Source organism: Mytilus galloprovincialis, chromosome 1 (assembly GCF_965363235.1).
Source record: "Mytilus galloprovincialis chromosome 1, xbMytGall1.hap1.1, whole genome shotgun sequence".
NCBI lineage: Eukaryota > Metazoa > Mollusca > Bivalvia > Mytilida > Mytilidae > Mytilus > Mytilus galloprovincialis.
Window position 1 is genome coordinate 28,206,149 of NC_134838.1, and position 16,018 is coordinate 28,222,166.

The 16,018-nt window shown below is 31.4% G+C and overlaps 1 protein-coding gene, 1 long non-coding RNA gene and 1 pseudogene across 2 annotated transcripts in view; 1 reads left to right on the top strand and 2 right to left on the bottom strand.

The window, feature by feature from the left end:
• Nucleotides 1-388: 388 nt before the first annotated feature.
• On the top strand, nucleotides 389-1,650 carry LOC143073498 (uncharacterized; annotated as a pseudogene).
• A 1,014-nt stretch (nucleotides 1,651-2,664) lies between these two features.
• Nucleotides 2,665-16,018, bottom strand: part of LOC143071015 (uncharacterized) — an 87,912-nt gene continuing 74,558 nt past the window's right edge. Inside the window, exons 4-6 of the mRNA XM_076245107.1 lie at nucleotides 3,816-4,009; nucleotides 3,502-3,570; nucleotides 2,665-3,077 (exon numbers count right to left, since the gene is read on the bottom strand). Of these exons, the coding sequence (XP_076101222.1) occupies nucleotides 2,748-3,077; nucleotides 3,502-3,570; nucleotides 3,816-4,009 (593 nt within the window). The 3' untranslated portion in view covers nucleotides 2,665-2,747. The remainder of the gene's footprint in view (nucleotides 3,078-3,501; nucleotides 3,571-3,815; nucleotides 4,010-16,018) is intronic.
• Nucleotides 8,757-15,902, bottom strand: LOC143070962 (uncharacterized). The gene is made up of 4 exons (XR_012976765.1): nucleotides 15,874-15,902; nucleotides 13,581-13,662; nucleotides 10,350-12,797; nucleotides 8,757-9,289 (listed from the first exon to the last, which is right to left on the bottom strand). It is a non-coding gene; the product is annotated as an uncharacterized LOC143070962 (long non-coding RNA).

The window sequence follows — 16,018 nt, forward strand, 5'->3', positions numbered from 1 at the left end:
GTTTAACAATATTGACAAGGGTCTATACAATACCTATAAAGTACAAGTATTTAAAGCCTCAAATTACCATGCAAAAAAAAAAGTAACAAAATATAAGAATGCTAATAGAAACAAAAAACAAAAAAAAACATCTTCACATAAATCATGATCATCAAATATTTATCATGTTTACAGTTTTCATATTCCATGTCAATTGGTCACATGTGCAGAGTTGTTTCATAGGCAATTATACCACATCTTCTTATTTTTATATGAACTTACATAAGGTCAAAGTATTTTTAAAATGTGTTGTTTCACAACTGCATTTACTTAAACTTGTAGCTTTAAAATGTTGAGAATTTCAAAGTGGATATGAAAGTTGACTCATTGACACTCATGCCACATCTTCCTATACATATTTGATGTTAACAAATGCATTGTTTTTTTGCAGGTGATCGCTGCAGACTTACAGAAAATGCTATTCCTTCTGTGTTTGAATTTATGAAGACATGCTATGAAGAGTCTTCAAGAGCAAAAAGGTTTAAAAGTAGATCTGATACTTCACTAGCAATTAACACCACATTTAATTAATGATGATTCTATAGATGTCCAATATGAAACTGAAATTGAAACAACAAAAGAAGCTCAAGAGTCCTGGCATTATATTCAATCTTAATGAATCCTCACAGCAAAGCAAAAATATCCAATGTGACATTCCATCATTTGGTAAATTTTCAATAGAATCGTTCAAAGAAGATAACAAAATTATCAACTATTATACTGGTTTTCAAGATTTTGACCATTACATGATGTTTTTTCATTGCCTTGGACCAAGTGCATTTGAACTTGAATTTAAGTGTACTTTACTCAATCCTATTGATCAACTTTTTATGACTTTAATCAAAACAAAACAAAGAGGATATTGAGTTGGCAATGCTATTTCAAGTCTCACAATCCACAGTTTCTAGGATCATCATCACTTGGATTAATTACCTGTATTTTCAGCTTAAAGAAATTAACATTTGGCCTTCTCAAGAAATAATAAAAGAAACCATGCCTAGTGATTTCTCTAAAAAATTTCCCAAAACCAGAGTGATAATGGATGCTACCGAAATACCTATAGAAAGACCATCAAATGTAGAGTCTCAGAGTGCTACCTGGTCTAATTATAAACACAAGAACACACTAAAGGCCATGATTGGATGCAGTCCACGACGTGCTTTAACTTTTATATCAGATTCATATGGCGGTTCTGCGTCTGACAGGCAAATTATTAAGAAGTCGAATCTACTTGACCCTGCATCACAATCTTTTGAAAAAGGTGATTTCATTATGGCAGACAGGGGTATACTTGTGCAAGATCTATTTGCAAATCAAGGGTTCAAGTTAACATACCAAATTTCTTGAAAGGTAAATTTCAGTTAGATCCAGCTGAAGTTCTTCATGATAGAAGGCCCAAGTTGCTTCAAAGCGAATACACATAGAGAGAGTTATAGGTTTAACAAAAAGTTTTAAAATATTAAAACATGGAATTTGTAAGTCAAAGCTGCAATTGGGTTCAAAAATTGTTTTTATTTGTTTTGCAATTTCAAATTTCAGAAAAAATATTGTACACAGAAATGCTTGATGTTTTGAAAACACAATGTGACTTTATACATTTATTTCCATTGAAAAAAAAAGATCACACAAAGTAAATAATATAACTATATTATGTAAAGCCCAAATGATAAAAGTTAAAATTATTCAAACAACTTAATACTGGTATATTTATCACTAAATAAAATTTTTTATAGCATCGATCAATTTATTTGTTTTTAATAAATGAAAATTGTAAAGTTACATGTTTGAGATTCTAGCATGTACGTCAAAAATTAGTATTGACTGTTTTATACAAATATTGCATGTTATAATAATTATCTTGCATTTCAAAATTGTTTAATACATACTGAATAATTGGGATTAGCAAATTAAAGAATTAGCTCTTCCATTATATAAGGTAATAATTTATTTCTTCTTTCATTTTATATAAATATTTTGCTTGATCCAGTTAGTCATTCTTAACCTTAAAAAGTATAATGGGATAACAGTTCAATCAATGGAATTAAAAGAGTTATCTGTCCCTTTTTGTGGGATTTTTTTTTATCATTCTGGTTGATTTTATAGGTAGAAACTTTAAATAAAAATATAAACCGTCATAGTACAAACAACTTAAAGATATTTGTTTAATAAGAAAAAATACATGTATGTTAAAGGAGCAATTAATTTTTAAATCAAATCAGTATTTTAGAAAAATAATCTTGTACATGTTTTTTTCATTCTCAATTTTATCAAATTACAAATTGAATACTGTAACCATACAAATTGATTAACTAGATGTTACCAGTGAATATGTATTGAAAGTATTACTTTGTTTTAATTGAATTTCATATGATTTTTACTACAAATTTACAATGTTGAAGCAACATATGGTCTGAAAACTCTTTGGTAAAATGACTCCAGTTTTGGGACAAGACAGTTATTACAATACTCCTCATTAAGGCTGATTTTTTGTACAAACAAATCACATAATGTATAAACAACAAAGTAACATAGAGATCTTTTGGTGACAAAAAGCTGCCCTTGAATTTGATCATAATAATTACTGCTCTCTTTCAAAACAATATTGCCATTACTATCCATCTGTAAAAATTTGAAATTTGGACCAGGCTTAACATCCTCATTTCTTCCATTGTAGGGGCATTTAATTTCAACAATTGATTTACCATCCTCTAAAATATGGCATCCGGTGAAGCACCTAGGAAAGATATATCAATACTGACATAAAAACCACATCTTTTAGCATTCTTATCAAATTTTAAATTGAAAGCTTTCAATGCTTTAGCTTCATAGTTTTTGCCATGACTAAGTGCCTTGCTCTGAATATTTGAGCCATAAAAAAGTGAATGACAAAATTTGTTAGTGTTCCGTCTTGAAGTGACTTTACAAATCTCTCCAAAGGTAGATGCTGTCAGTCTCCTTCTTCTTTCTTCTAACCACTTGGGACTGCAACTTTGTAGGCGGGTAGACCTCTCAATCAAATCCACATCTGATTGTGTTACCTATATGAAAACAGAAATTATTCTGATTGATTGATTCTAATATTAAGAACTGGTAAATTAAGAAAAGAAAAACTTTACATAATTTAATTTAGTGTACTGCTTTTTGAAAATAATTGTTTATACATTGTACATATCTAAATTTAAGTAAGACTTCAAATAGTTACCAACGTAAAACTATCTAAAGCATTTTCAAGAACATAATAGGAAAGCTTAATGACAATATTAAAAACCCTTTCTTATTTCGTCTGTTAAGCATTAGGTAAATTTATACAACATATGAATAATTGATGAACTTCATGCATCCTTATGTCATTTTTCCTTGGCAACTTTAATTTACATTTTTAGTATAGTTCTAGGACAAAGGGGAATAACTCAATTTTTGAACAAATCTGTGATTCAAATCTATTAAACCAGTTTTTAATACCTTATTTGCTCTATCAATCCAATGCTCAGTTAAAGGCATGGTACAATAATCATGATCTTTAGCTGCTGCCTGAAAATAATATAAGCAATGAAGTGATTTATGATATAAATGGAAGAAATGAAATTTATGAATATATTTAATGTTGTTGATATGAGGGTCAGTGTTTATTATATACATTTGTACATACAGATTAATGAATTTACCAATATAGATATATATATAATATATGATATGTTATATTTATTGTATTATTTATTCTGTTAAACTGTTAATGTTGATATATTTATACAATTATAATAAACAATCACACTTACCTGAATATCAGCTTTTTCATACAGGTATCTTATGGACAAGTCCATTGAAGATACACTGCAGAAGTTCGTAACTGTGTTTTTGATGTGGTCATTGTAACCCGGGCAGTTTCTGTATTTCAATGGTCTGGGGTCAGCCAGATAAACTGGTGCAAGTTTTCTCTTGGTTGGTAACTTTTCTGCTTTCACTGGAGACCCTTAAAAGAACAGAAGTAAACTGCAAAGATGCATTTTACTATGCAACAAATTATCTGGAAGGTACTTTTTAGCTAGTTAATTGGTAGCATTTATCATACAGTTTTTGTACCCAAACCAGGAATACAGATTCATGTTGTGGTCCATTTTGTATTAAATGATGCTTATATGTCAATGCATCTTGGTAAATACAATTTATACATTGTAGTCAGATGGTTGTCATTTGCTGGTGTGGTTCATAGGTGTTACTTTTTTTATATAGATTATTGGACTGTTGGTTGTCATGTTTAAATAGTTTTACAATAGTAATTTGTGTGGCCATTTATAGCTTGCTTTTCCATGTGAGCTAAGGCTCCATGTTGAAAACTGTCTTTTATATTGTTACTTGGATTGAGTATTGACTCATTGACCATGATGACACTCCCCGTACGAAAAACATGACACGTACTCCAGCTGGACAGCAGCCGTACTGAGAACCGTACTTATAATAATCATTTGGACTTTTCTTTGAATGTCTTTAAATGGATAACCCGGCTGGACTTTCAGCGAAATTAGCCGTAAACCGGCTCGAAATATTTAAATTAGCAGGAGTCCGGTTCAAAAAGTCCAGCTGAACTTTCATAAAAGTACGTCTGACAAAAAATCCAGCCGGCATTTCTGGCAAAAAATATGGCCTCTATAAAGTTCAGCTGGACATTACAAAGTCCGGCTGAACTTTAAGAAGTCCAGCTGAACTAATAAAAGTTCAGCTGGACTTTAAAAAGTTCTGTTTGACCTTTAAAGATGACCTCAGCAGGGGTTGATCCACAAAAAATGTGGGGGGGGGGGTCCACCCCTGCAGAACCCTCCCTCTCGATTACTACTGCTTAGTTTTTCTTCAGATGGTGGATTCTTCTGATTTGATATGCATCCCTTGTTATAATCTGAAAATAAAAAAAAAACAGATGGCATTATGCATATACTGCTTATTTCTTTTTCTTTTTTCTACTGTCTTACTTTCAAAATCAAGAAAAGGGGAATTGTGAAGCTAAATGATTACTCCTAAAAATGTGTGGTTATAATTATCATGATTTATATATATTAAGACTAAATAAATCTAAAGTGCATAAAATAAAAGTAAAGCTTTGAAAATCACTCAAACTGAAATATTTTGCATACTTAAGTATTTAATTAAGAAATAATTCATGGGGGCTTGAATATATCGTGATTTTACCACGGGTTGGCCCTTTATGACAAATATTTTACCCCTGAGCGATAGCGAGGGGTAAAATATCGGCATAAAAGGACAACCCGTGGTAAAATCTAGATATATTCAAGCCCCATGAATTATTTCGATTCTGATAGGACACATACGGCAATTCTTTTGGATCGAAGCGCTCTAGGTGTAGGCAAATATTTGCCGTTCCCATAAATAAACGCACTAATAAACTAGCGTAAAAGAACGGAGCAAACTGCATTAGTGACATGCTTAAACTATTTAAAATAATGTATTTAGACAGTTTTGGATGAATTTGAATGATAATTTATTTATATGTCTTATATGATGTACAATAAAGGGCTTTTGCCACATTTTAGCATCATTTGTGTATGTTTCCTTGTGATGATTTTCGGATTCACAAGCGTGTATTTTCCCGTAAAATGCTTACATTCTAACGTCATTGTTCTATGACGTCGGGTATCTCATTCATAAAAAAGCATATGACGTGGGAGTACAATCGGAACAGCACTGGCAATATATTCATATTTTACCACGGGTGTGTACTCAAAGCGTTTGAAGGACGTCATGTTAGAATGTAGTTTTTTTAATTCTTTTTACTCTTCAAAAATAAAAATTAAGCTATTTTTAATGTTGTAATCATTTCATCAATATGTTGAAGAAAAAAGAGCATATCAGATTGTACTTACCAGAATATGCAATCCAAAAAACATGCAAACAGCAATCTTTGATGCCAGTCAGAAGGATCCATCTTCTCTAATAGAATGTGAAAAGAACTACTTCCAAACATTTGCTTTAATCCAATGTAAATTTCTCATTTTGTTTAAGAAAGAAGACACATCTTCCTGTTTATTCCAAATTTACGGAAGCGTATATTACCCTCGTTTTAATACTTATAATCCAAGATGGCGATATAACTTTTAGCGAGAAAATGCTTTATTTCTCATTACTGCGATTTATTTTTTTCGACAAAATGCCTAACAAGGCATTTAGGCGCTTTGTTTTTTATCGCCTTAAAAATAAATCGTTTTAAATAACGCGACATATTATCAAAACGAGAAAAAAAATTACGATTAATTTATAAGTCAATAAAAATATCATGCAATAATAATAAATTGCCTTTTTTTTCTTATTACTGCGATTTATTTTTTTCGACAAAATGCCTAACAAGGCATTTAGCCGATTTGTTTTTTATCGCCATAAAAATAAATCGTTTTAAATAACGCGACAAATTATCAAAACGAGAAAACAAGATTAATTCATAAGTCAATAAAAATATCATGCAATAATAATAAATTGCCTTTTTTTCTTCGATATATTGTTTTATAAAGCAACAAATTGTTTTAAATTAAGGCGAGCAACGGGAAAGTTTTCAGCTAAATCGAGATAAATATGGCACGATTTTAACCTGTTCATTTTCATTTTGATTTTGGAAGGATCAGGTCGCCATCACATTTGAGCATTTTATTTCAAGCAAATGGAGGTAAGATAAGAAACAATTTATTAAATGATATCTCGCCGCGATATAGCCTTGTTGTGCTCATGTGGCGTTAAACAAACAACAATCAATCAATCAATCATTAAGTTATTGTTGTAAAAAAACTTCTATAAAAAGGCTTTTCCACGTGTCTGCCGTAGTATACACACGTTAGGGGAATTTTGTTTTTGATGCAAAAAAAACCACAACCCTTTTTCTCCAGCTGTGAAAGTAAAATGGTCGCCTCATAAAATAATCAGGTTTAATAACTATAAATTAACATAGGGTGTCACGAAATTTACGTTGGAGAGAGCCAGTCGAGTTCTGATTTTTTTAATTCACAGTTGCGGCAAAATAAGATCCTTTGATGTTTTAATACTGAGTCACTACGAGTTCATTTGAACTATATAGACCCCCTCCCCCTATATAAAGTTCCAATGACTGTTCTTGTGACTCTTGTTACTTCGAAGTGTTCAGCGAGAAAAAAAATCTCGTGCAGTACTGAAAAAATGACGGGGCAGATTAATTATTGTTCGGTTAATATAAAAAAGAAGATGTGGTGTAATTGCCAATGAGACAACTCTTCACAAGAGACCAAATGACACAGAAATTAACAACTATAATAGGTCACCGTACGACCTTTAACAATGATCAAAGCCCATACCGCAATGTTTTTGTATGTGCAATACACAGTACAAAGACGACAAATTTTATCAGTGTTTCGGCTGTTTTCTGTTCTTTAGTCAGGTTGTTGTCTCTTTGACACATTCCCAATTTCCATTCTCAGATTAAGTAAACAAAAATTTCCCTCTATGATATATATAAAAAAGAAGATTTGGTGTAATTGCCAATGAGACAACTCTAAACAAGAGACCAAATGACACAGAAATTAACAACTATAGGTAACCGTACGGCCTTCAACAATGAGCAAAGCCCATACCGCATAGTCAGCTATAAAAGGCCCCGAAATAACAAATGTAAAACAATTCAAACGAGAAAACTAACGGCCAAATTAATGTACAAATAAATGAACGAAAAACAAATACATGTAACACAGCAACAAACGACAACCACTGAATTACAGGCTCCTGACTTGGGACAGGCACATACATACATAATGTGGCGGGGTTAAACATGTTAGCGGGATCCCAACCCTCCCCCTAACCTGGGACAGTGGTGAAACAGTACAACATAAGAACGAAAGAACATGACACAGAAATTACCAATTATAGGTCACCGTACGCGTACGGTACAAAACCAATACCGCATAGTCAGCTATAAAAGGCCCTAAATGACAAATGTAACACAATGAACAAAACATAAATATGTAACACAACAACAAACGACAACCACTGAATTACAGGCTCCTGACTTAGGACAGGCACATACATACATTATGTGGCGGGGTTAAACATGTTAGCGGGATCCCAACCCTCCCCCTAACCTTGGACAGTGGTGTAACAGTACAACATATAGGAACGAACTATAAAAATCAGTTGAAAAAGGCTTAACACATCAGATGGATAGAAATACATCTAACAAAAACAGAGTGGCTCAGCACTTATACCCCGTACACAGGAGTTCCAAGTGAGAAGTAATTTTAATTTGGAACTGATTTGGAACTACTTGGAAGCATTTGGAAATACACGGAAGAACTTGGAATCCAAGTGACTTGGAAAATTCACCACTTGGAACCTATTCAGAAGCATTTGGAATCATTCGGAAATTTTCTAAAATCATTCCGAGTCACTTGGAATTGACTTAGAATATTTTCTATGCAATTTGGACTTAGAAATTTCTTTGCATGTTGGACTTAGAAAATTTTCAGCAATCTGGACTTAGAAAATTTCAGAAAATTTCTAGGTGTTTGAAATATTTTGAAGTACAGTACATATAATTTAAATCACTTGTGAATGTAGTTAATATATTTAAATATATTCATCTTTGAACAAATTTTAACATCTCCACTATCAGAAAGGCACAATATATATTTATACATATTCATAAATTTATATTTTCTCCAGCTTATATACATTATAAATAAAACAAAGTTGAATAAATGCAGATATTTTCTATTATGAGAACTTTACATAAATAATCAAATTTCATCAATTGTAATTACAATATCTTTTATTCTTACAGTTAACGTTCTTGTTTGCTTTGCTTTTTTTTTTTTAATATAAATCATTTCTACTTTTAATAATATGATACTTTATTCCAAAAGTCAGTATACACCTTATAGTATTTAATTTTTGACAAATGAATTATGCATGCACAATATTGCATAAACAGACTTACATGTATAATAATAAAATGTTAACTACATTGAAATACATTAAATCACTCGTATACAATACAAGTATAACGCAGAGTATGAAATTCATAAAATTATTAAAAGTTAGCAGCATAGTATATAAAATACAATGTCAATCATATACACATACATGTACAAAAATGTTATTTTGTTTTAACTATCCACATCAGTCCTTTTCTACAAAGTTAGGAAATCGTCCAACTATCTGCTGTTTGTTTACTTCCATGTACACAACATGTTCCTCTAACAATGATGTTTGAATAACAAGGTTCTGTCTACAAAATATATAACATTAATTCATTAACTAGTCAAAAATAATAAACAAAAATATCGTAAGATTCATAATAATGTATATATGGTTTTATACAGTATACTTATATTCCTTTTGATTTCAATATGATATCTCAAGCAAAAACGATGAATATTTAGAGAATTACATGTTTTAACAAGAAGTTAAAACCAGAAACATATACAGAAACATCTTTAAAAATATGACCACCTGATCTAGTCACAACATTTGTCAAAGAATGTATTAAATATTCATATTAATAAAATATAAAGTCTTTTTTTTGAAAGAAGTTCTTTTTAATCATGAGTATTAAAATTTCAATGACAGAAATAATAATAAGTACTGCATGTTTTTTTAAGTATGCCCAGTGACAGATCCAGAAATTTAAAGTGGGGGCCCGCTCTGGTTAATATGCTTCAGTGATTCCCTGGGCCTCCCCCTTCTTCTGCCTCTGATGACACACCATCACACGGCGGGAATGTTAATCCTAATAATGGGCCTGTTTCAAAGTCAGAAGTCTGAAGTTCAGTGGTTGTCATTGATTCATCAAAATATACATACATGTACAGTTTGACGAAAGTTGATTATTTGAAATCTGAATATACAAATCCTTTCTCTCAGCCCTTACCATGCTTACTCTTCAAGACAATGTTCATGTATCCTTTGTAGATATATATATATATATATATATGAGGGAGGGTAGGAGGGGCCCTGATCCTGAAATCCTGAGCTTAAAAACACACAATCCTGAGGTCCCGAAATTCAAAAAAAGAATAGACGGATCCGAGAGGGTAGATTCGGAAATCCCAAGCTAAAAAACACCCGATCCCGGAGTATACACAACATCCACAATCTTCAAAAAAAAAAAGCCATACCCACATGTATCATATGTATAGTCCTGGCCCTTGCCCTTCTCCAATGACATATAATTAAAGTGGGATAAAAAATAAGCAGTGACTATATTTGACACATTTCTGGCTTATTTTAATTTAATGTAGTAAACATGGTGAGTATGAAAAGATGCAATCAAAAATGCTGAAAATTACCTTCTTAACTCAATCTTCTGAATACTAGGCACTCGTCCATGTAACACTTTAGCGACCCTCATAAATCCATTACCAACTGCAAAAGTTTTCCGTTTTTCCTTTATTTGTAAGAAATATTGTATTTGTACAATATCACAAGCTTTATACTCCTTATGCAAAAGAACAGTGTAGGAGTTCCTTTGTTTCACTTTTCCACATGACTGGCTGTAGAATACAAAATTATTTCTCCGGATTTTTGCTGCCTTAAAAAATGACAATGTTTGCAAGTGATCAACAGTTGTATTCAAAAGATCAGATATTTGCTCTTTCAGAGACTCCTCTATGTTTAGAACTTTTACCAAAGGCTTCATCACATAACACTGATCTCCTATTTCATAGTTATCATTTGAACTTATTCTATTGTGTCTCAATATATTTTGAAGAAGCTGTTTTACTTTACCATCAGTTAGCTGCTTAACTTCATTTTCAATTATCTTTTCACTATGCACTGCCCAGTATACTTCACCACTAACATTTCCTTTCCCATGTATTGATTTTGATATTTCTCCATTGAAAGATTCAAAAGAGAAACATGAAAATGTCCATAATGGACCCCAATCCTCTACAAGTTTAATTATATGGCTTATATTGTGTACATTAAGACCACATATAGCATCACCATATAGTGGTTTTGAACACTTATAGAATGTATCTAGAAGTAATTCTGCTCTTTTAATGTCTCTTGGTGTAATTTTCTCCTGCAGCAACAAGAATGTAGCTTCAATAAGACACGCAAAATGTTCCAAATAATTTCCTGGCAAAAAGTCTTGTAAGCATGGTAATGCATAAAAGAGCAGAAAAGATCTAAACTCAGAAGCTTTCCAATGATTTAAATTGTTTTCAATTTTTCGAGGAATTCTATGAATTAAATAAGGCACCTTAATATTTTTAAGTATTTTGTCAATGTCTTTAAGGTTATGTCCAATAAAGTAAGGTTTTTGATAACTTGACCCAGCAATCCATAAACTCAACAACTTTTTTGTAATTCCAAGTAAAAAGCCATGCATATAGTCAACTGTGCAGCTTTCATGAAAATCTATAAATGGGAGATGTTTGATGATAGACCTTCCAAAAAATCCATATACTGGTTTTTTCGCTTCAATAGCACTCAACACATTTTGTTCTATAGAAATACTGGAGCGACACTTTGGTTTTTCTTCACGATAAGGAAAGCAACGTGTATGACCTTTACCTACTTTAACAACTAGTCCCGGTTCTTCACAAAATATACACGAATATAAACCATTATGTTGGGTCATGTTAAAGACACCTGCCCTTGCTTGAAGGTCCATTGTCATAGTACTGACAATTACATAAATCTTTTGCTGCCCTGTTGATGTTTCAACTGTCAACCCGATGTGGTACAAATCTATCATTTCCTTGACAAAAGGAAAGAAAAATGTGTTCATCTTTGGTTTTCCTTGCCCCTGCCATAGGCCCCATAAAACCATATTCTTCTTGACAAATCTTGATTGTGGTCTTAATTCATTAATTACTAGGTAAACTGGCCACAAAGCAATTTTTGAAGATTTAAACAAAGAAACACCATCTGTAAACATAGTCAAAGTAACTGTAAACTTTTTACACTTTTTTTTCAACTCTTGATATTTTTTCCCGTCTAAAATATCATGCATGCCATCTTTAACATTTTCTCTTCTGAATGAAGTCATGACTTGTTCCCAATTTTCACTATTTTCCAAAATTTCTTTTAATTGCAACCTTAAATCTCCACTGACGAAGAAATTTTTTCCTCGACCTTTCAATTCATCATCAACATACCTTTTCCCTTTACAATGAGGTGTTGCACAAAAAGATTGAGTTTTATCCTCTGGAAAGAGTGCACCACATATATCACAATAGTCATAATATTTTATAAAATTGCCTCCAAATCCAAACTTCTCTTTTAATCTATTGACATTTGTTTCACATAAATTTTTCTCAGGTAGATGAATGTTAATCAACTTCATCAGCTGACAAAAGGCTGTACCAGACAAATTGTTTTTTGTTGAAAATGCACAGAGGGAAAGCAAATGTTCATTATGCGAAATATCTGATGAATATATATTTTCGTTAGGTGGCAAAACATATAAAGGAACACTGCTTCCGTGTTTTTCTTCATCTGTTGTTGATGTATTATAATTAGCTGTGCTTTCTTCCTCTGAACTATCACTTTCTGAAGCAGACTCATTTTCATCAAAAGTGTCAATTTCCATATCTTCCGTCTCTATATTATCCAACTGTAAGATTTGTTGCAATTCTTGAGTGCCATATTCAGTCTCAAATGATTCAGTTATACAGTTATCGCTTCCCTCATTAATGACATCTCCATGAAACAAAGGATCAGATTCACTGTCATAGGACAAGTCATCATTTGGGGGAAAATCTGGAACACTGTTTCTTTCTGAAATTCTATAATAAAAATACCAGGAATTATTAAAATGATATTTGAGACTTAACAGTCACTATACACACACCAAATTGTCTTGCCTGTTTTTTCCCCAGATCAATCCTGTCAACCAGGTATGTTCTGAACACTAGATATAATTGACCTACTGCTTAATAACATGTACAAATGTAACTAAGAAACAGACAAGTATAAGCACAGAGTACAAATGAACCAATTTTAATTAACCAAATTGAACTCGGTCAGACAGACATGTACATTTCTTTAACATTTCCAAAGTAAATATATTTGACCTTCGGCTTATACAATTGGCTTGATTAAATTCTTAGAAGCAGCCACATTGTCTCAAATCATTGTACAAGAGGCCTACTGTTTAAATGTCCTTAATTTGTCTGTTATCTTCAGAACACTGGGCTAAAATGCTCATTGTTGAAAGATATATGATTACCAATAGTTGTTAATTTCTGTGTCATTTGGTCTGTTGTCAAAAGTTGTCTCATGGCAATCACATGAATCATACAATGTCTTCTATTTTATATAAGACATGTTAGAAAGCTAGGAATCAGTCACTTATACTGTCACCAAAAACATAACATTAAAAGAAGACATTACAATTTGCACAAATGTACATAGAGAATCAGATTATAAAACTTAACCAATGTTCATCTATATGTATTATATAATTATAAAGTCAATCACCCATAAAACTATGATTCAAAATGTCAAATGATTGTACACCTGGATGATTCATGTAAAATGTAAATAATATTCATACAACATGCATGTACCTTGATCTCCATTTTGTTGTTTTTGGTGTACTTGCACTGTCATCTTGTTCATACTCTTTGTACCTTTTCACTGCATTTCCAGCTAAAAAAAATGATGCTTGAATTAATGATAATTTTTATGTCTATTCTATTTAAAGGAGGCCAGGGTTAACAATAAATACTAGTATATGTATACATATACATTGTACATGTATTCAAGTACCTGATCCTCTAATTTTTATCACATTTAACATGCTTAATGTTCAATTCTACCATAATGTCATTATGCCATTAAACATAATTGGATATTCTACATAATTTGCAATACTTGATCATGTTGATCTTAGGAAAGGTAATATTTTTAACAGACATACTTCTAAATATTAAATCAAACAAATTGCAAAAATATTTACCACTGTGTTACAAGCATCACCACAGAAAATAATGTATGGGTATCCCTAAAGCATTAAAAATTTAAAAAATGAGAAGTCTGGTAAGATCAAATTATCCTTAATTTAATTATATTCTCTGTTTTGCTGGCAAGCATGAGTTCAGGTTTGTGATACATACATGTATATTCCTAATAATGTAGAAATTATTCTGAACTGGTAATACCTTTTCACATATATATACATGCCAGACTTGGATTCAGACGTCCAAATCTGACGTCACAATATGATTTCCTTCCAATTTTATGCCTCAATCTAATCAACGTCTATTTTTGGCTCCTCTAATAGAAGTCCAATTTTTAGCTTCTCTAATCAACATCCGTTTTGGACACAGAAAACAAAGTTAAAAGAACCGACTGCAGCTGAAACTTTTAGACCTAGACTAAATATGTAAACAGGTTGTGCTATCAATTTTGAATTTTAGAGATTACATGAAAATAGAGGGATCTGGTGTGACATGAATAATGTAAACAATTCAAATTTGAAAGTTAACAGTCTTATTTATGAAAAAAAATAAAAATCTGAAAAACAAATATGACAGACATTAACCATCGAGGCCCCTCATGGGGGGGTCCTAGTAATCACATAATCACCATTTTTTTGCCAATATAATCACATAATCATTAAATATTTGCTTATCTTTAGTAATCAAATAATCATAAACTAAAAATACAGTCCTAGGTAATCAAATAATCATGAAATATTTGGCTTAATAATCAAATAATCATTAAAAAAACGGCCAAGTAATCACATAATCAAAAACCCCATGAGGGCCCTCACCATCGAAAACCAACCAATGCACTACAGGCCAATAAAGCATTATGTCTGGGTTAAACTTGTGAGCACTAAACCTATAACAGTTGTGCACAACATAAAACATAATGCCAATTTCTTGCGTATGATGTTTCACTCCAGGTGTAAAAATACCAGTAAGAAATTTGTTGAAAAATATCTCACAGAGTCTGAATTATGATACTTAATGGCTATAGTATATGTACTTCTTCATTTTGTCTATTGTTGAAGATTGAATAATGCCCTCTAGATGTCGTTTGGATTTTTTTACGTTAGCCTAGGTTACAATGCTTTCTCCATGACATCCACTTACATGCATGTCATTTATTAATATGAATATGTATGACACACTACTATTTTAGATTGATTCGATAAACTTGTTTTCAAGATAAACTTTGATACATGTATGCATGATACCTATTTTGGGTTGAAAAAAACTGTATGGAAAGTATGTATAAATGTTTGAACCCTACAAAACATGTGATTAAAATAATTAAGTTCAGTAATTTATTATTAATTGATATTGAACATCGATTAAAGACGACTAAAATCAATCAGACATAGTTTTTGCAATACATGATGTCACATTGGACGTTGATTAGAGGGTTTAAATATTGGACATTGATTTGAGAATGTGACGCCAGATTTGGACGTTGATTAGAGACCAGACGTTGTTCTGATTCTAACATATATATTTCAGACGTAATTATACATATAACATAGTTGGTCTAGCAAAATAATGCGTTTATTTTTATCATTTTTTAAATATTTTAAACATTCTTATATTTACATACTTAGAAATAGTGTCTTAAAATTACATTGTTAGCTACATGTATATTGGCAATCTATTATTTTATTTGTGTAATTGAATTAATCTCTGTACTGAATAATCCACACTCTCATAGATTTGTATGTTATGTGCTGCTATTCATAGGCACTTATATATATATATATATATTGTTTTAAAACGTGTACATGTTTGCACAACTTTCTAGTATTTTCCACAGCACTTCATTCATGGTTTAATTTCAAAGCATGTGAATTATTCAATCAAAATGATCTAATTGTCTTACCTTTTATTGAATGAATACACCAAAGATGAAAAACTTTAGCATTTGCATGCATTTGTCATACATAAAATTTATATATATAAATATATATTTTAAAATGTCATTTTGAAAATATTATTTAAGTTCATATACATAAAATTGGAATGGA